At 52.8% G+C, this 18,742-nt stretch overlaps 2 protein-coding genes across 2 annotated transcripts; one reads left to right on the top strand and one right to left on the bottom strand.

Annotated features, from left to right (window-relative positions):
• The first annotated feature begins 2,688 nt into the window (after positions 1-2,688).
• TMEM184A (transmembrane protein 184A) lies at positions 2,689-7,089 on the top strand. The gene is made up of 8 exons (XM_010079888.1): positions 2,689-2,913; positions 3,593-3,758; positions 4,659-4,749; positions 4,833-4,908; positions 5,499-5,590; positions 5,935-6,104; positions 6,204-6,401; positions 6,839-7,089. Exons 1-8 carry the CDS (start codon positions 2,689-2,691, stop codon positions 7,087-7,089), a joined length of 1,269 nt encoding a protein of 422 aa, XP_010078190.1.
• An 8,656-nt stretch (positions 7,090-15,745) lies between these two features.
• On the bottom strand, positions 15,746-17,872 carry MAFK (v-maf avian musculoaponeurotic fibrosarcoma oncogene homolog K). Its single transcript, XM_010079877.1, has 2 exons — positions 17,796-17,872; positions 15,746-16,309 (listed from the first exon to the last, which is right to left on the bottom strand). Exons 1-2 carry the CDS (start codon positions 17,829-17,831, stop codon positions 15,875-15,877), a joined length of 471 nt encoding a protein of 156 aa, XP_010078179.1. The 5' UTR covers positions 17,832-17,872; the 3' UTR covers positions 15,746-15,874.
• Positions 17,873-18,742: the final 870 nt, after the last annotated feature.

Here is an 18,742-nt window from a genome sequence, read left to right as displayed (position 1 = left end):
TTGATCAGGTGAAAGCCCCATGTCCCGGCTTTTTCTGAAAGCAATCAGGAGGAAGGGCAGGTGTCCTGTGCTGATGGGGGGGGAATCCCTGGGGTGGGGCTCAGGGATTTCTCCCCCTTTACTGGGGTGCACAACCAGAGTGCAGAGACACTGTTGGGGGGCTGCAGAGGCTCGTCTTTCCTGTCTGACCACCCCAGCACCACGGGGGCTGCCACCAAGGTGGGGATTTGTCCCAAGTGCTTTGGGACACCGGGAGAGATGTGAGCTGGGAGCCAGGGCTCTGGCAGCCTGCAGTTGGAGGGGAATCCCTGGCAAAGCGAACAGCCCCGTTTGCAGGTGGCCTGCCTGAACACAGGTTTCGCTGCTCGGTTTATTTTCCACTCAGTGCTCACTTAGCATCTCTAATATCCCAGGGAGTGAGTGTAACAGGTACACACCTGTGTGTGGCAGGGATCTGCAAGGTGTCCAAAAACAGCCAGACTGGATGTGGCACTGGCACAATCCCGCCGAGGAGCTGAGTTTTGCAGCTAATACTATTCTCTGTGTCTTCTCGCCACCTTTGTTTTGGAAGCAAATGGCCCCCTCGCTGCATTGAATTGCCCGGCTACCTTGCATAGCTGGGATCTAATTACCTCTGGAGCTGGGAGCCCAGTCTCCAAGTGGCACTGAGGCTTTTGTTTTTAATGACTTGCTCAGCCGCCTTCAGAGTGTGACAATGTAGGGGAGCCTGCCAGGACGGGCTGCTGGTGCCACCGTGCTCGTACCGCGATGGCTCACCGTGCTCGTACCGCGATGGCTGCAGCCGGGCTGGGAAAGCTCATGGGAGTCAGGATGGCTCAGGCCAAGCATCCATGGCACAGTGCCTGGTCAAAAACACAATAAATGGGTCTAGTGATGAGCACAGCTCTCTGCGATGTCCTGGGAAGCAAGATGGTTTGCATCCTCCTCTATCGTGATGCTTGGGCAGAGGGAAAGTGTGACAGCCCCAGCCTGCGGCAGGGCAGCCCCCAGAAAGAGCGAGGAGCGGTGGGGAATGGTGCACAGCCGGGCTCTCGCCTCCCTCCCCGTGCCGCGAGCTATCTCTGGCCTCCTGTTAATGTTTACAAGGCAGGTCTGTCCAAAGACCAGATCCCTCCTCGGTTCTCCGTGGGATCCTGCTTCCTGCTGGGACAGGGCTGTGGGGCTGTCACGGGGAGGAAAAACCCAACTCCCCCCCAGTGCCTGCGTAACACTATTGGCCCCGCTCTCCCTCCGGCCATCTCCAGCTTCCCCGCTCGCGGGCGCAGGTACGCGGGGTGAGCTCCTGGGACATCGCCAGCACACCACTGCCCCGGGCATCTCCGTTTACAGGCAGCTCCTGCCAGGTGGAGGGGGGGGAAAGGTATTTTTAGGGCTGTTGATCTGACACCAGCTGAGTTTCCTCTCCTCTGAGGCTGGGGTTCGAGGAAAGGGCAGGGGAGGAAGCCATCGGGTGAGCTTTGTTCTGTTTTCTGTGTTTAATTGGACCAAGGTCACTCCCTACCACTTTTATCTGTGGCAGATATTTTCTTGCTTCTCACTAGTTCATGTTTACAGTTTTTTCCCTCAGGCAATAGTTACCCAGCAGCTAAAATCTTTGTCTATTAACAATGAACCAAGAAGCATCTATATTGTTGGAGCTGTGCTCACAGGTTGTTGATGGTTTTTATTTTTTTAAACCACTATTGTTATACTTGGGGAAAAAGCAGCTTTCCACAGATTACAGCAAGAGAGGCCAAACATGGCAGTTTATGCATCTGTTGGCCTTGAGATATGAAGCTGCCCTATAAATAAGAGCATATTATTAGGCTGGTCCTTGCTGTCTGGAGGCACAGGGTACACAGTGCCCCTACGCTGGGCTTCAAGGAGGGCTGACGTGCTGGGGAGATGCTGGAGCGCTTCAGCATCCCCAAAGGGCAGCAGCTCTGCCTGCGGTGTGGCAGGATTGCTCCCGTGTGATTAATTCGGGTGCGGGACGGAGCGCTGGCTGCCCTTCAGGTCTTGGGGTTGGTGTTGCTGGCACACCCTCACGATTCCAAAATGGCCAAGGCGAGTCAAACACCCTGGGTGATGCCAAACCTCCAGCCCTGGGGTTTGCCCCCAGCAGGCTATGCACAAGGAAAGGAGACAAATCTGGTGGGGGGGACACCACAGGGATCCCCATGTTTTCTGGGCTCCCAAGGAGGACATCAATGTCCTGATGGCTTGTTGGTACAGGGCTTGTTCTTATCATGGGTGAGGGATGAGTTTAACCCTTAAGTTTGTGGTTCCTGATGGAAAAGGGTCACAAATGTGAGCTCACGGGGGCACAAGTGCAGGCAGGACTTTCCTTTTCAAGCGGTATCGTGACACCTGAGGAAAGAAGGAGCAAGGCAGGGAAGGAGAAACATGTGTTTTGGGGGACACGAGGACCGCATGCACCTCCTTGGAGAAAAGAGGGTCTGCTCTTGGAGGACCTTTGAATTTTCCTGCTGGGAGAAGCAGACCAAAGCATGGTGAATAGGCTGGTTGGGTGAGGGACATCTTGGACAAAGCCTGGGGAGGAGATAAACCTCACAGGAGGTTTGTCCATACTGTGTGGGCTGGGAAACCTGCTGGGACCTTCCCCTTCACCAGCTTACCTCGGTCCTGCCTTCCTGTGCCGCTCCCCTTGCCTCTCCCTCCCTGCAGATGAGTAATGCCACACGTGCCTTGCCCTCTCCGATGGCACCTGGCACGCTGGGGACCGGCACAGTGTCCAGGCTGGCCTCAGCCCCCTCATCCCTGGCCCTCACCCTGGCCACAACTGCCCACAACGATTCTGAGGATGGCCAGCAGCTTTTCCTGACCACAACAACAGCGCACGTCATCTCTGGCATCTTCGTGTGGTCAGCGCTCATCGTCACCTTCCACCAGGTACGGCATGGAGCGGAGATGGGGCTCAGTGCTGGGACTGACACAAAGGCAAATTTATTGATTGCCCCAAGTTCATTGGAAATCCCTCACCTCTGGGTGGATATTTCCTCCTGTTGCTGCCCAGAGGAGATATCTCCACTGTCAGGAGCCTGGTGCTGGCAGCCTGGGAGGGTGGACTTTGCCCACGCGCTCCCGGGAGAGGCTGCAGGGCATCAGCACTGCCCGGTGGCAACACCCAGCAGGGTTTCTCATCCAGCACACCGGGGTCTGTGGCTTTGGGGTGTGTGCCGCCAGCTGCCTGGGAACATACTGCCGGTGGACATGTTTTTGGGCGCTGTGCAGATCCATGCTGCTGAAGGCAGCCCTGGGACAAATTGGTGCCTCTGAGCACTGGGATGGGGCTGCACATGGGCTGGCATGGAGGAGGGCATGCTCCCCGCACAGCGCCGGTGAAGGGACCCAATTTCTATGTGTTTTCATGGAAGGGATTGCCCCGGGGACTGGGATGGAGCCTGTCTCATGCCTGTTCACTGTGATGGGGCTGTGGTGGAACGCTGGCAGTGCTCTTACCCCCAGGAGGAGGGCTGACATGGGACGAGCCTCCTGCAGCCCTGTGGGCACCTCTGGTTCCCCTCCTGACCGGTGGTAGCCACAGCTCTGCACGCTGGACACTTTGCAGATCTACACACACCTGAGGAATTACACCATTCCCAAGGAGCAGCGCTACATCATCCGCATCCTCTTCATCGTGCCCATCTATGCTTTCGACTCCTGGCTCAGCCTCCTCCTCCTTGGCAGCCACCAGTACTATGTCTATTTTGACTCGGTGCGCGACTGCTATGAAGGTGAGTGAAGCCTCTCCTTGGCAGGGAGGCTGGTGGCAAAGCAGGGCTCTCATCTCACTGTCCCATGTCTCTGAAGTGTCCTGGATTGTACAAAGTGGCAAATCTCCATCTCTTTCACTTCCCATATTACCTTCCTCCGTACAGAGGTTTTCCCCATCCTTCTCCAGCAGCAGCAGGGAAGGGACGCCCCATGGACAGACACGAGCTGACGCCTTTCCATCACTTGCCTGTAGGCTCAGAGGGACCCCAGTGTCATGCCAAAAAAGGGGGGTTTTGGTTGCCTTTGGGGTAGAAATGCAGCTTCTCTAAAGCAGAAGGTAGACAGAAGTTGAGGAGTTGGGATGTTTTGAGGTGCAGGGGAAGCTCGTCAGGGTTGAGGTTGCTCTTCCTCTTTGTTGCTCTCCTCCTTGGGTAGCAGAGGGGTGTGGGCACATGTATTACTTCAGGTTTGGAGTATGTGGAAAACAAGTGATGGGGATGTCCAGGAAAACTGTCCAGGACCTGCTCCTTGCCGACCACCAGCTGCTTGTGCTGCCTCTTGGCATTTTTGAGGTTCTTCCATGCCTGGGCTTGTGGGGGTGTGTGTGGCAGCTGGCTCCACAGACACTGCTGGGATGTCCGACCGTTGCCACGTGCATGCAGGGGCTGCGTGTGCATGGAGGAGCTGCTGCATCTGCAACGAACCCTGTGCACATGGGACGGTGTGTCTGTCTCTGCTTGGAAGTCAGATGGATTTGACCTGCTGCTCCTTTTGCTGGGCTCCCACCCACCAGTGTCCCAAATTCTGATGCAATGCTGGGGTGGATAAGACACCTGAGCAGGAAGGAATGTGAAATGGAACAACCACCACCCCAGATCTCCATCAGCCCAGCTGATCGTGTCTTGCCCTTGCCTTGCCAGCTTTCGTGATTTACAGCTTCCTGAGCCTGTGCTTCGAGTACCTTGGCGGGGAGAGCACCATCATGACGGAGATCCGAGGGAAGCCCATTGCGTAAGTGCCACGAGTTCCTCAGCCCTCCACCTGCTTTCCTCATCCAGCAGCCCCAATGGCATCTCCTCGCCTTCTGCTTCCAGGTCCAGCTGTGTTTACGGGACCTGCTGCCTTCAGGGCATGTCCTACTCCATCGGGTTCCTGCGCTTCTGCAAGCAGGTGGGTGCATCAGCTCTGCTCTCCTCTGCAGCAAGGGACAAAGCTCTGCCTTGCTGCTCTCCCAAGATGCTCTTTTTGGTTGGTTTGTTGTTTTTTTTTTTCTCCTCTGAGGGAGCTCACCCAGCTCCCGGCTCCTGGCCAGCAAGCAGGGCACTGCGCTGGCTGTCCTTGCCTCTGACTCACTGCTGAGTCAGGGTCTCCTCCCACTGCGGAGCTGAGATTGCCATCTCTGTCCAGCCCCAGGTTAGCCTGGACGGCTCTCTGACTCTCCAGGGCTGTGCTGCAGGCCAAATTCTGTCACTGGTCTTTCCCAAAGCCACCCAGTCCCCCACCTCAGAGTGGCTATGCTGCCTTCCAGGAGCTGCCTTTTGGGAGCCCTGCTCCCTGCTGTCTGCAGACCTTGCGCTGGTTCACAGTTCACCCCGCAGCATCTATCACTGCTGTGGTGGAGAACTGCCCCCTCCTCTGGGTCTCTGTCCCAGGAACAGAGGGGTTGGCTCGTGTGGAGGGGCCGCGGGTGACAGGAGCGGCAGGGAGGGCGGTGGGATGTCCCTGCTGCCCCGGGTGCAGTGTGTCTCTCCCCTGTGCAGGCCACGCTGCAGTTCTGCATCGTGAAACCCCTCATGGCGATCATCACCATCATTCTGCAGGCGTTTGGGAAGTACCACGACGGGGACTTCAAGTGAGGATGCTGGGTGGGGCTGGGGAGGGTGAAGGGGACAGGATGGGTTCCTGCTCCATCACAAGGGACAGGGGGTCCTGCCAGCCCCCCTCGGGGAGCTGCTCCTGTGAGAGTGCAGGGAGCCCAAAGTGCCAGGGAACGGAGGCTCACTGCCCCCAAATAAAGACGAAACTCCTGTGAGCCATAATAAAAGAGGTCCCACCAACAGAGGAAAAGCTGAGAGTGGCCCCCTGCTTCCCCCTTTCTCCTTGCCTCTCCCTCCCCTCCTGGGCTGTGTGTTCCCCATGGCAAAGCCACGCACTTCTCCCCCACCCCATTTCTTCCTTCTTTCTCTCTCCCCACAGCGTCCAAAGCGGCTACCTGTACATCACCATCATCTACAACTTCTCCGTCAGCCTGGCACTTTACGCCCTCTTCCTCTTCTACTTTGCCACCATGGACCTGCTGCGCCCGTTTGAGCCAGTCCTCAAGTTCATCACCATCAAGGCAGTCATCTTCCTCTCCTTCTGGCAAGGTGGGTCCCACCACAGATGCCCAGCGCTTCTCCTCCCGTAGCCCCACCCGACCCAGGATTGCAGGACCAGAGCTGATCCCTCTCCCTTCCCCTGCACAGGGACCCTGCTTGCAATCCTGGAGAAATGTGGGGTGATCCCTGAAGTTCAGATCATCGATGGGAAGGAGGTGGGAGCTGGAACGGTGGCTGCTGGCTACCAGAACTTCATCATCTGCATTGAGATGCTCTTTGCTTCCATTGCCCTGCGCTATGCATTCACCTGCCAGGTGTACAGAGAAAAGAAAGAAAACTCAACAGGTAACTCTTCTTGTCTTCTTCCTTCCTTCATCAGTGAATAAGGAAAGAGGAAACACCCCCTTAGAGCATTACCAATGGGATGCTAAAAGCCAATAGAGGAGTTTCCTTCTCTGGTACTCTATGAGGTCCTTCTCCCTCTTCCCTTGTGGTACCCACGAGCCACAGCGAGTGGAGAGGAAAAGAGACCTTGGTGTGGATGGGCAGAATTAGGGGATTACGGTATTACAGCACATGCTGCTAGAGAGGTTCCACCCTCCCTGAAACATGGAGCTGGGGTTGCCTTTCTTCTGCTTGGCACTCGCAACCGCAAGCTGATGTGGCCCACAATGAGGCTCTAATCTCGAATTTCTAAGGAAAAGTGTCACTCCAGTCTTGGAGTGCTCGGGCTCATTGATTGTCTGATGTCCCATCACCCTCCCGCTCTCCCTCTTTTTCAGCAAACCTTGCCCCGATGCAGAGCATCTCGAGCGGGCTGAAGGAGACCATAAGCCCCCAGGACATTGTGCAGGATGCAATCCACAACTTCTCGCCCGCGTACCAGCAGTACACCCAGCAGTCAATGCAGGAGGCAGAGCACAAAGCGCCGGGGGAGAACGGGCACGTGGCCTCCAAGGTGGAGGGACTGAGCGGCAGAAAGAGCAAAAACATTGAGAAGAGAGTGCTGATTGTGTCAGATGAGGAGCTTTAGGAGACGTCAGAGGGGACAGTGATGCTGGAGAGGTTTAAACCCATGCAAATGGGAGCTGCCTTGAGCCTCAGACAACCTGGTCTAATTGGAGTCCCGAGAAGCCAGGAACTCTACTCAAAAAGCCAGTCTCTCGAAGGGAAGATGCAATAACCCAGGGAAAAGTTAAATCAAATAGTGCCAGCTTCTGCTGTCCTGTCTCTACTGGTGTTAGGGACTGGGCTGTCTCTGCTCCTGTGTCTGAGCAGCCCCACGTTGCAGTCTCGGCTTTGCCGCCCCGCTGCTGGTGTCTCCATGCCAGCCCCATGCCCACACTGGGGGTGGGGGATGCTGGTCTGGGGGAGAGCCAGGCTGCAGGATGGGGCAGCTGCCTTCACCCTCCTCTTACCTCCAAGCAGCGCTGAGGCCTGAGAGAAATGCTTTTCTCAGCACAGTTCTGTTCTAGTTTCTCCCAATTTGAGTAAAAAATTATCTCAAAGGGCCCCGTGGAGAAAACCAGCCCAGGAAGGTGACTTCACTTCACCTCAAAACCTGGTAACGGTTGAAAGACGTCATTCCTTATTTTTACACCCTCTCCCCTCTCCTTCCCCCAGAAAAGCCTATGCAGTTGTACAGAAGACCTTTACCAGGGAGGAAGAGTAAGTCATCCTCTCTCCCTCCAGCCGGGATGCAGCTGTCTGAGTAACTCCCCCAGGAGCTGCGCAGGACCTCACTGGGGCTAAGGCAGGGTCTCGCAGCTGCATTCTGAGAGCTGCTGGTGACAGAAGTGCTTGTTTATGTCTAAACTGACTTATCTCTGAATGGATCAGAAGTTAAAAGGGATTCCAGCTTCCTTATCAGAGCCTTTATTAGGGAACCAGACTGTGACTGGTGGTGGTAGGAATGCACTTACTGGGAACTGTCTGTTCCTCCTAACCCTTCACTATTTACCGTCCCTGGGCTTCGCCCAACCTGCAGGAAGGCGGGCAGGAGCTCAGCCCAGCTGGGCAATGGTGCTGGGGATGGAGAGGTGCTGGAGGCTGCTGCCGCTCGGGGCAGGACCGCTGGCAGGGGAAGATGCTGCATGGAGGGATTCTTCCCCTGTCAGTGATGGAGAGCACACATCCTTCTGTTAAACTTCCCCTCTCGTTTTCTTTTCCAATTTTTAGTCCAATTTCTGTTCCCCTGTTAATCAGATGATCCCTGGGAACTTGGGCACTGCCCAGGCTGTTGTTGGGGGTGAGAGCTGGGTGGTGAAAGGACGAAGGCAAGTCTACAGCCTCAGATTTGCAGTCCCGTGGCAAACAAACCAAGGGGTAAGGCTTAGAGCTGTTTTACATTCAGCTCCTACTGGAGTTTCTTTTTTCCCTGCTCTTCAGCTGCAAAATGTAAATCACAACATGAAATCATTTTATTTATGAATTTTTTTCTAATAAACAGCAATTTCTACCAGGGAGTTTTATTTTCACTGAGCTCAGCAAGCAAAGCCCACGATCTGCCTGTTCCTGCTCTAATGCTGATGCTCAACGTCCTCCCTGCCCCTCCGTGCTGGCCCAGCAGAAATACCTGCACACGCAGCATCCTGCACATTTTGGCATTCCCGCAGGATTTGTGCTCATCTTTTTCACTCCACAAAGAGCGTGTGTGTCCCCCGCTTCCCCTCCTGCACTGCACTTCTTCCAACCCTCACCTAAGCTGTGGATGCAGCAGTCCAGGGCTGCTGGATCTGCTTTAGCCAAGCTAAGCCCAGACTCCAGCACCAACACCACAACCTCTATTTATTATTATTGGAGAAATCTTATCGTGCTGGAAGCCTGGACTCCACAAGAGCAGCCTACAGGTAAGACAGTCTTGCAAGTGCCTCTGCTCTGAAGCATCGCTGCTCGTACCTGCTCAGCCCATGAGACCACTGCCACTTTTCCTGCCAGGAGGTCCATAAACAAGAGCCATACGCTCTGTGCATCCAGCATCCATCCAGGGTCCTGCACATCCCAGGAGCAGGACCCTCCTGCCCACAAAGTGCAGCCTCGGTACTCAGGGACGAGGCTGCTTGGCTTTGTGACGCAGCCAGCACCGAAGCAGGGACATCTCTTGGCTCAGATGAACATCTTGGGACTCTTCCGCCTCTCTGGGGGAGAGCTGGCCACAGCTGCAGGAACAGAGGCTGCTCCGGCTCCTGGGGCGAGGACAGACTGCAAAGGTGATGATGGCACATCTGTTGGCATGCTTGTGGCCGCCGAGATAAAGACTTGTACAAGAACACAGCAAGAAATATAGTTGTACTTCATTGCGCAAGTGATTGACTCCGGCGCGTAATGGGCTGCGCTCATTGCTCTTGCCAGCAGGTGCAATTCCCACTGCAGACAATAACATTTGCCTATTTATGTCAAGCCCTGATTACTGTATTATATGTAAAACAGGTCTTTCTTGCAAGCAAAAATAGGAGGGGAGAAAAAAAAAAAATTAGCTGTGAGTCATGCAAGTCAGCAGTGTGGTACCAGCCTGAAGCAGCCGTGCTGGCTGGCTGCCGCGCCGTGCAACAGCAGGACACACGAGCCTGGCCTCCTGGTCGTCCCTTTTCTTGGAGAGGGGAGAACGGCAAGAGCTCACGGCTCAGGCTGAGCGCTGTCACGGCCTGCAGACCATTACGCTGTCAGAACGCATCCACAGGGAACAGAAATACCGCCGGTGTTGCAGGCTGGATGTTCCCCAGCAGACAAGGTCCTGTGCTCGTCCCCTCCAGCTCCTCAACAAGGACACGGGGAAAGCTGGCGGCGAGCGCGGGTGACCTACACGGGAGCCCGGCTGTGCCTGGAGCCGTGCGGGAGGAGGAACAGGCTTTTCTCACCGCCAGCCCAGGCCCCGGGGGTCGGCTGATTTGTTTTCCAGTTGTCACTTGTCCTCGGGCTTTCCCCAAGGACAAGGCTGGGCTGTGGCTGTCGGTTCTGGTGCGTTTTGGGCTCAAGTCAGGGAGGTTTACAAACCGCTCATGTTGGGGCTGTGTCCTCGCAGGGCACACCCGGGAGAGCTGGGGCCAACCACGCTTCCGACAAGCCCAGGGGCAGGAAGGTGGCCGCAGCAGAGCCAGCACTCTCATGCAGGGCTGCTTGCCTCTGATGGTGCTGCGAGGCAGGGACACTTCTTATTTTGGGTGTTAGCACCTACCAGAGTCCCTGGGCACTGGTGCCAACAGGCAGCGACTGCCAGAGCTGCATCGGAGAGCAGGATTTGTGCTTTTGCAGCCCTGTGCACAGAGACTCTTCTCCTCCCAGCTCTAGGACCTTTCCTCCCCTAAGCACAGTGAGGGTTGAGTTTCCTTTCACTGCTGACCCTCCACCTGGCCGGCTCCCTCCTGAACTAACGCTCCTCCATCCCTCCAATGGACACAACTGGCCCTGCTCCCTCCTCTTCATCCCCAGCTCCTCACTGCTGTCTCTCCAGGCAGGAGCTGAAGCAGATGAAGGTGATTTTCTTGCTCAGCACAGTGCCTGTAATTGCCCCCCAGGCTTCACCTGCATCCCTGCTCCGCCAAGCCTGCCCAGCCCCACCTCTGGCACCTAATGACCATCCATTACCTGCTGACACACAAAGCCTTTCCAGCCCTGCTTCTCTCCACTTTGCCCGACCTCTAATTCCAACTTTGGCCAACACAGCCGTCTGCCTTTAACTTATTGCCTCAGCCTGGCACAAACCAAGCATTTTCCTGCCCTTTTAGCTGTCCCCTAAAGAAAATCAACCAGCTGGAACCAGGGATTAAAGCTAACGTGGTCCCTAGGAGCTCACTGGCATGAAGTACCCCCACTTTAAAGCCCAAACAGGGAAAACCAGAAAGATGAAATATTGATGTAAGGGGTTGAAGCAGTTTATTCACAGTCACCCAGGAAAGCAGGGAAGGGATATCTCTCACCCCAAAGGAGTTGTGACCCATCTCCAAGCCAAGAGTGGCTTTGCACAGCCACCTCCCAGCATCACGATGGCTATCACTCCCCATCTGTGCTACCCACTAATTGGACACAAAGGAGCAGCCTGGGTTGGGAACACAGACACACACAGTCTGAGCATAGGATCTACCCACCAAGGAGCTTGGACAAGAGCTATCCCTTGACCATGTTCCAAATACACCCAGGAAGCACCACAGCAAGGCTGGGAGGGGGGCGAGGTGGCGATGCTGGGCTGGGGCAGATGCTTGAAAAAGCCTGAGCAGCCATCGTGCTCGCCTCAGCCCAGCCCGCCTCCCAAAAACACATTGCTCTGCCTCCCAAAAACACATCCCTCACCAGCAGCGCCGCAGCCGACAGCCATACGCTGCACCAGGGACGGACAGGCAAAAAAAACAACCCAAGGAAGACACTCCACTGAAGATCAATTCAAGCTCCAAAACGCTGACCATAGACCAGGGCAAGTCTGAAACCAGAAAATGCTTTATTGGAAAGGTACAAAAAAACCAGTCACTGCAGCTAAATTTACAGCAATAAATTACGTTGTGGCTGTCAAGAGAAAGTAATGGACACATACACAGGGCTATTCGCCTTACAAACAGGAATCCACATTGCTTGGTATATCAATAATTTATTTTATAATAAAAAAGCAGCACAAAAATAAATATTGAAATGAAATTACTGAGTAACCACAGAGGATAGAATGAGCTGGTGATAAAAAACAACTTAAAACAGAAGACTTCTATCATTAAAAAAATGAAAGCAAGTATCCACCATCTACGGAAACACCCCAGCAGACTGAAATACAGACGAAGGAAAACAAATCCACATTACAAAAGTTTTTCAGTTTTGTTTTGTTTCTTTTTTTTTTTTTTTTTAAATAAAAACAATCATGACAATGAAGTTTAAATGATTTGAGAGGAAAAAAAGAAATGCCACCTTCTCCTCCTCCCTGGGTCTGAGCCGTCCAGTGGCCTGACCGCTCCCCACTCCCATGGCATGCCCTGCCCCAGCTTGCCTCGTCACCTCCCCGGCTGTCCCCAGAGCTGCAGTGTCACCCAGGTCTCTACGCTCGCACCTTGCGGTCTCCTCTGGCAGACGGTGGAGTTGGGCAAGAGCAGAGAACTCTGACTTGCTTCAAAGGGATCTGGAGCTGGCCTGGAGGGAAAGGTTCCCCGCACCCAGTAGAGAGCGGAGCAAACACGTCTACTAGGACAGAGATGTCCCTCCCGGTCCCTGCCCGATGCTTTCGTCTTCTCCTGCCTCCCACCCAGCCCGTGGTTCACACTGCAGATGGGAAGCAACCAAAAAACCGCTAAGCCCAGGGGAGAGGATCCCAGCACTCAAATCCAGAGCCCCTGCTCTCAGTGGGGCTGGGGAGGGGGGGGACACAAATGAAGAGGGGCAGAGGAGGGAGCCCTGGCATCCAAACTACTGCAGCAGAGACAAGCGAGAGGTGAGCCGCCGGGCGATGCTGCGGGCAGCAGCCAGCTCCCCACGCGGCGCTCACCCCGGGCATCGGGCTTGTAAGTGCAGGACGGAGAGAAAAAAAATAAACAAAACAAAACAAAAAAACAACAGAAACAAACCGATCCCCAGAGGAATGCAATGCGCCAACCCCAAGCTGGAGGGCCCTCCAGGGCGGAGGGTGGAGGAGCTGGGTCTCCAACGCGGTCAACAGCTTTCGGGTCATTCCTCCCTCCACGTTACCTTGCAATTCTGATCCCTCTGTGGAAGTTTAGCCAGGACATTTCATTCCCCTCCAGGTCACCACCCAGGGAGCCCTGGACTGGCAATTTCTTTTAATAAAGATTTACAGTATCAAACTTGGAAAAAAAATTATTTTTTTTTTTTTACGAAAAATCTGTACGATAAAATGTATATAATTATATATTTATATATATATTTCTCTCTCTTTAAATATTTCCACGTGGTCCTTATGGATATCCAATATGGATTACCTACCATGGCTATGGTATCAACAGGTTTAACAACACCCAGGCCTCTTGTTCTTTATCGAGTGACCAGAGATTTAAGTGCCTACCAGCACTAAACTAGCAATCACTTGGACAAGCCTTTGGCACCCTTCCAAGAACTGGAAAAAAAGAAATACTTGGCTGCAAGGGAAGTGCCACGTAAAGATATGTTTCTCAACTCATTCCAACAGCAAGAAGACCCCACAGAACAAAGTTTGACTTCCGTCTCCCTCAGTGCGACTGGTCTGATTTCCCTGGCGGGGGGTCAAGGGCAGCCAGAGGGTGTTCCTATCTAGCCAGGAATGTTATGGAGCTCTGGAGCTGTTTTAAAGACTGGAAGCATTTGGGCATTTTCAAGTCAACTGGCCTTTTTCATTAAAGTTTTCATTTAAAGCCCCAACAGTGCCAGGAGTCTCCATTTTTTGCCTGTTTTCGGAGGCACCTGTAAGGTTCTGGGAAAGTTTCCAATGTCTGTGAGCTGGAGAACATGAGAGGACCAGGAAATGACAGTAACATCTTTCTCTTCCTCAGCTTCTGCTGTGGGAGTCAATAACTGGTACTGATACACAGGACATCGATCTGCCTGTTCGGAGACAGGGAGGGAACAGAGGAGAAATGAGGTAACGCTACGTGTCATCCAAACTCTACGTGTTGGAAAATCACTTGAAGGAAACTCCTTGCTCCCCTCCATAACCCGTGGATCTGGCAGGGGTAAGGAGCCTTCGGGAAGTGTTTCACTTACACCCTTTCTGGCTCAGTAAGGTCACGGGTGTCGATGTTGAGGACTGAACGAGAACCCAGTCTGAGGTTTCTCTTTTCATTAACCTATTTCACAAAGCACCCTCCTGGGAAATCCAGAGACTCTGATGACAAGGTGAAAAGAAAAGAAAAAGCAAGCTAACAACTTCTTCCAAAGACAAGTAGGGCTTCCCTAAATGTCTACAAACTTACTGCCATTCAAGGCAAGACAAAGCCTCAAACAACAAATTGTACTGGGTGTCAGATGCCAGCTCCCTGTCCCCTTTGCAACAACTGTGGCACTTGATTATTCTCTTTCAGTCCAAAACACTCGTGAATTCTCCGTGATCTTTGTTTTCTGTTCTGGAGCTCAAATCCTCTAAGATTTTCTCCTCATCTTCAACTTCAGCAATCTCATTCTCTTCTCACCTGTGTGACAACAGGCATCGTCCATTCCACAAGCCTCTGACCTGCCCTGCAAAACTCACAGTCCCTTTTCTTTCCTACTTCAAAAAGAAAAAAAAACAACAACAAAACACACGAACACCAACATAGCTATATATTTTTTTTTTTACAGTGACCTGGAAACAATCGTCTTTTCAGCGCTGCTGCGCGACAGCAGAATCTCTCCTTTCAGCTTCCTGCCTCCTGACCATTGCCGAGCCAGAAATCCCTCTCCCAAACCATTGCTCAGAGCCATACGAACAACTTGTCGATCCCAATTCTTCCATCCCCTACCCACACACTGATTTTCCATCCTGCCCTCCATGTGCCTCTCGGGATAATTCACCTATTCCCAAGAGGAAGCGTCAAGTTTCAGGGTCACATTCACACAGGTTGTCTGAACACCGAGGGCTGTTCACTGTACTTTAGATCCCAACTTCCACGCCTGACCTGCTATGGAGAGGAAAAAACTCTTCCAGCTCCCATGTGACCTCCCCATAGCCCTTCTCTGGTCATTAAAGACTGGTGAGCCCAGCTCTGCGGCTGGGACGTTCACTGCTAACCTACCAATGCTTTTGTCAAAGAGGAGCTCTGCAACTTCTCCCCTCCCGTCTGAACGCTATTGCCCTCTAGTTACACTTCAGTGCTTTAAAAACATCTTTCCGAAATACTCTGCACAAACCCCTTCTCATAGTGCTGATCCCAGCAAAACTGTCCCACCTTCTCGCAGCCAGTTCTGCCTCCACCCAGTAATACCTGCAGCACTCTTCCTCCTCGTCTCCCCTTCTCCTCCCCATCACACAGCTCTTCACAGCATTTACTGTGCCTCCTTCCCTTGAGCTTCAGGGAATACAGAAAAAAAAAAACCAAACCAAGGCCGCTACTTCAAGAACGCGGATCATTTGGAAGAAATAAACTGCATAAATAGAGCCAATTCACAGGCACACCTTGGGGAAGGAGCTATCGGGAAACTTGGGCTTGGAATAAAGGAGGCTGCAAATGTAGTTTTTATAGGCCACACAGGTAATGGGGCATATTAAAATATGTAAAATATATATTTTTCCATATTTTAACAGCATGGATTGAAAACAAAAGGTTACTCCTAATGGGTGTGGTCAGACCCAAGCATGAGTCTCCATCGTCCTCCCGCTCCCATCCACTCGTAGCAGGATGGAATATAATTCAAAAAGCCTATGTCCCTGCCCTCCGAGTATCAGACAGAAGTGGGGAAGGTGGGGGAGACCCTTCTTACAGGGAGTACGATGCCACTAAAGCAAACTCTTTTTCCCATACATTCATCTCACATGATGATTTCTACGGTCCATCTGTATCCTGGCTCTTGAGCATCATTCACGAAGACTCCGGAGGCTCCTCAGGTATCTTCTCCCAGCTGGAAAGCTGCCCACAGCTGAGAGGGGTTTGGGGAGGCAGGGGGAAGGAGGAAGCAGATCTTGCAATTTGTACTGCATATAGAACTCAAATCCTGGACACGAGAGGTTGATGGAGCCACCGAGTCCAGACAGAAGCAGCCAGTTAAGTTCCCTTTGTAGGTTTTTTTTTTTTTATCTTTTTTTTTTTCTCCTATTTTTTGCACTTTTGGAAGAGAATTGTTAAAATGCCAATTCTTGACGTGACCAAGGATTCCGGAACAATGCATAAGAGCCTTTTTCCCCTCCCCTCTGAAAGGCTACTAGTTCCCCCCCGCCGAGGGCACTAGGATGCTGCTGAGAACGGCACAGAACTGGATGAGATTTCAGCTGATTTCACAATGGTGATGACACTGGTGGTGGCAACTTTGGTCGGGGTGATAGGCCCTCGCGCCACAGTACGAGCAAAGGTCTGGAGTGCTTCGTACTTGGAGCGCAAGGCATCCAGCTCTAGCTTCATGCTGCTGTTTTCTCTGGCCAGCTTCTCCACCTCTTGCTGCAGCTCGACCCGCTGCCTCTCGAGCTCCTCTTTCTGAGTCACGCGTTTGATGCGGCAGCTGGCAGCGTAGCCCCGGTTCTTCAGCGTGCGCCTTCGCTGCTTCAGACGGATGACCTCCTCTTTGGTGAGACCCCTCAGGTGCTGGTTCAGCTCCCGTACGGACATTGACACGAGTTCATCATCACTCAGCACTGGGGCATTCTCTCCTGACTCCTCCTTTACCTGCAAATACCAACAGCACAGGGGTAGCAGCAACCCTACGTGAAGGGATGTTCTGGACATGGAAAAGAGACAGCAACGTGACACCTCTACCTGGAAAACACCCCCAAAGCACTGTAGGGAGCACATGCTCCACTAGAACATCTGGGTAAAACACAGCAGAGGTCTGAGCACTGCTGCTGTCTGGGTTTGGGGTAACCCTCTTAAGGCAGAGAGAGCTGTGAGCCTTACACACCCAGTGTCAACCCAAGGGCACAAGTTTTAAGGAGATAAACGTAAAGCAGACTGAAGCCCTTTGTGTTCCTTTGTCAGGACCTGGAATTCATCCTGAATACTAAAAATGACACTTTTTCCCAGCATTACGCTGGGACATCAGTGCAGTATCTCAAAAGCAGAATAGCCACTGGTATACAGGGTTTAATTCAGCATTTTGTGGCTTTTCCTTGAAGACTGCTCACTCAAGTACTGAACAAAACCAGCCCTGCTCGGCTTCAGGGACCACCGCCTCACTGGGTTTTCCTGGAGCACAGGCCAGACGTTGAAATTACATGAGAGACACCAAGGCCTTGTGCCTTTCTCTCAAGCAGGTTTGATGCCACAACTATTCTGAGAATCTTTAAGACATCATCCTTTTGTCTCTTCAGAGACTGCAGGACACCTGGAATGAAGAGCCAAATCCCTGGAAAGAAACTGCAACAATGCATGCATGGACCACCACCAAGCCAGTGTACTCGAGGCATTTACTATTTCATGGATCTGAGAGACACCAGCTGGACACGTCCTTTCCCCAGTGCCTCCCAGTCCTAACGGTAGAAGTACTGCATTACTAGGCCTGGGAACACTGTTTTCAGGATGCTGCCCATACCCTCTACAGTCAAAAGTATCTCATATAGCATCCTGGATACACTGGCCTTCACAACATCCCAGAGACTTTAGACTTCACAGAATGGTTTGGGTTGGAAGGGACCTTAAAGCCCATCCAGTCCCACCCCTGCCCTGGGCAGGGACACCTCCCACTAGCCCAGGTTGCCCAAAGCCTCATCCAGCCTGGCCTTGAACCCCTCCAGGGATGGGGCATCCACAGCTTCTCTGGGCAACCTGGGCCAGCGCCTCACCACCCCCAGAGTAAAAAACTTCTTCCTAGTATCTAATCTAAATCTCTCCTCTTTCAGCTGAAAACCATTACCCTTCATCCTATCACTACACTCCTGATGGGTGCCTCCCCATCTCTCCTGCAGACCCCTTTAGGTATTGGAAGGCTGCTGTAAGGTCTCCCTCGAGCCTTCTCTAAGTATTCTCTTCTTTCTAGGTATTGCTGGTATTCTACCCTAACCTTTCCTGTAGATAGTGGGAAATTCTATGGGCACCCATTTGTAAGAGTCTCTCAGACTGAAAAAGAACAGTCACGTACAACCGACATAGCACGGAGCGTGGTTCTGCGACAGCCTCCCCTGCCCCCCAGCACCGCCCTCTCGCCCTTCTTCCCTACCTTTAATGCCTTGTTCGGTTTGGGATTAGTCGTCATAACCTGAGCACAGTCTTCCGGACAAAACTGCTCAGAAATTGCAACTGGAAAAACAAAACAAGGTTTTCAGGTTACAGTAAGCTCAGAGATGAAGGTAAGATGAAGATACCCAACATGTGGTCCAAACCCCCAACATGACCACCATTAAAAGAAATAACCACACAGTTGTCTAACACACCAGGATGGATTCAGAGATCAGTTTACCCCATTCAGACACAAGAGAGAGAAATTTGTGTTGACAAGCACATTGCTTTTTAACGCCAAAGACCTCACATTTTGCTATTAACTACACTAAGATTAAGCCAGGAAGACAGAGCAGGGAAGGGGAAAGGACACCAGTCCCCATCCGTAAACACCAGTCAGGCTAAGCACCACCCACAGCCTCCCAACGTGCCGCCCTTCCCAAGGGGAGCATGGCCTCCCCAGCTCAGCCACTCATTCACCTCCCTCTGGAGGAATCCCAGACGCTCCAAACGGCCCATTAGAGACTGAATTAAGAGTTACCTCCACTCATGAAAGGTACTGAAAAAGCCACAAGACAACAACTCCCTTCATTCTTATTTTGATGATTATTAACCCGGCTGGAAATTGAATCACTGACCCAGAAAGCAGCCGCCTGGTTTGTCACCTGCTTTCAGCGCTGTCCCCACCCAAGGGAGACGCGACCAGAAAACCCAAACAACATGAACAAAAGCCCCCCGATAACAAAGCCAGGCAGGAGTTCCCCCCTCCCAACCCACCCAGACTGTTGCTTCCCAATCCTCCCGGCCTCAGGCTGCGAGAGCTACCCTGCCCAATATTCCCAGTGCTGCAGGGGCACATCCACTGATGGAGACACCATCCCCTGCCCAGACACTGCCCTTCACTCCCACCTTATCCAGCACCTACACTTCTTCGATCCGCACCTTGCA

Source organism: Pterocles gutturalis, unplaced genomic scaffold (genome assembly GCF_000699245.1).
Source record: "Pterocles gutturalis isolate BGI_N339 unplaced genomic scaffold, ASM69924v1 scaffold11731, whole genome shotgun sequence".
In the NCBI taxonomy this organism is placed as follows: Eukaryota; Metazoa; Chordata; class Aves; order Pterocliformes; family Pteroclidae; genus Pterocles; species Pterocles gutturalis.
Note: the sequence above shows the minus strand (reverse complement) of the source record. Positions and strands in the feature narration are given on the sequence as shown.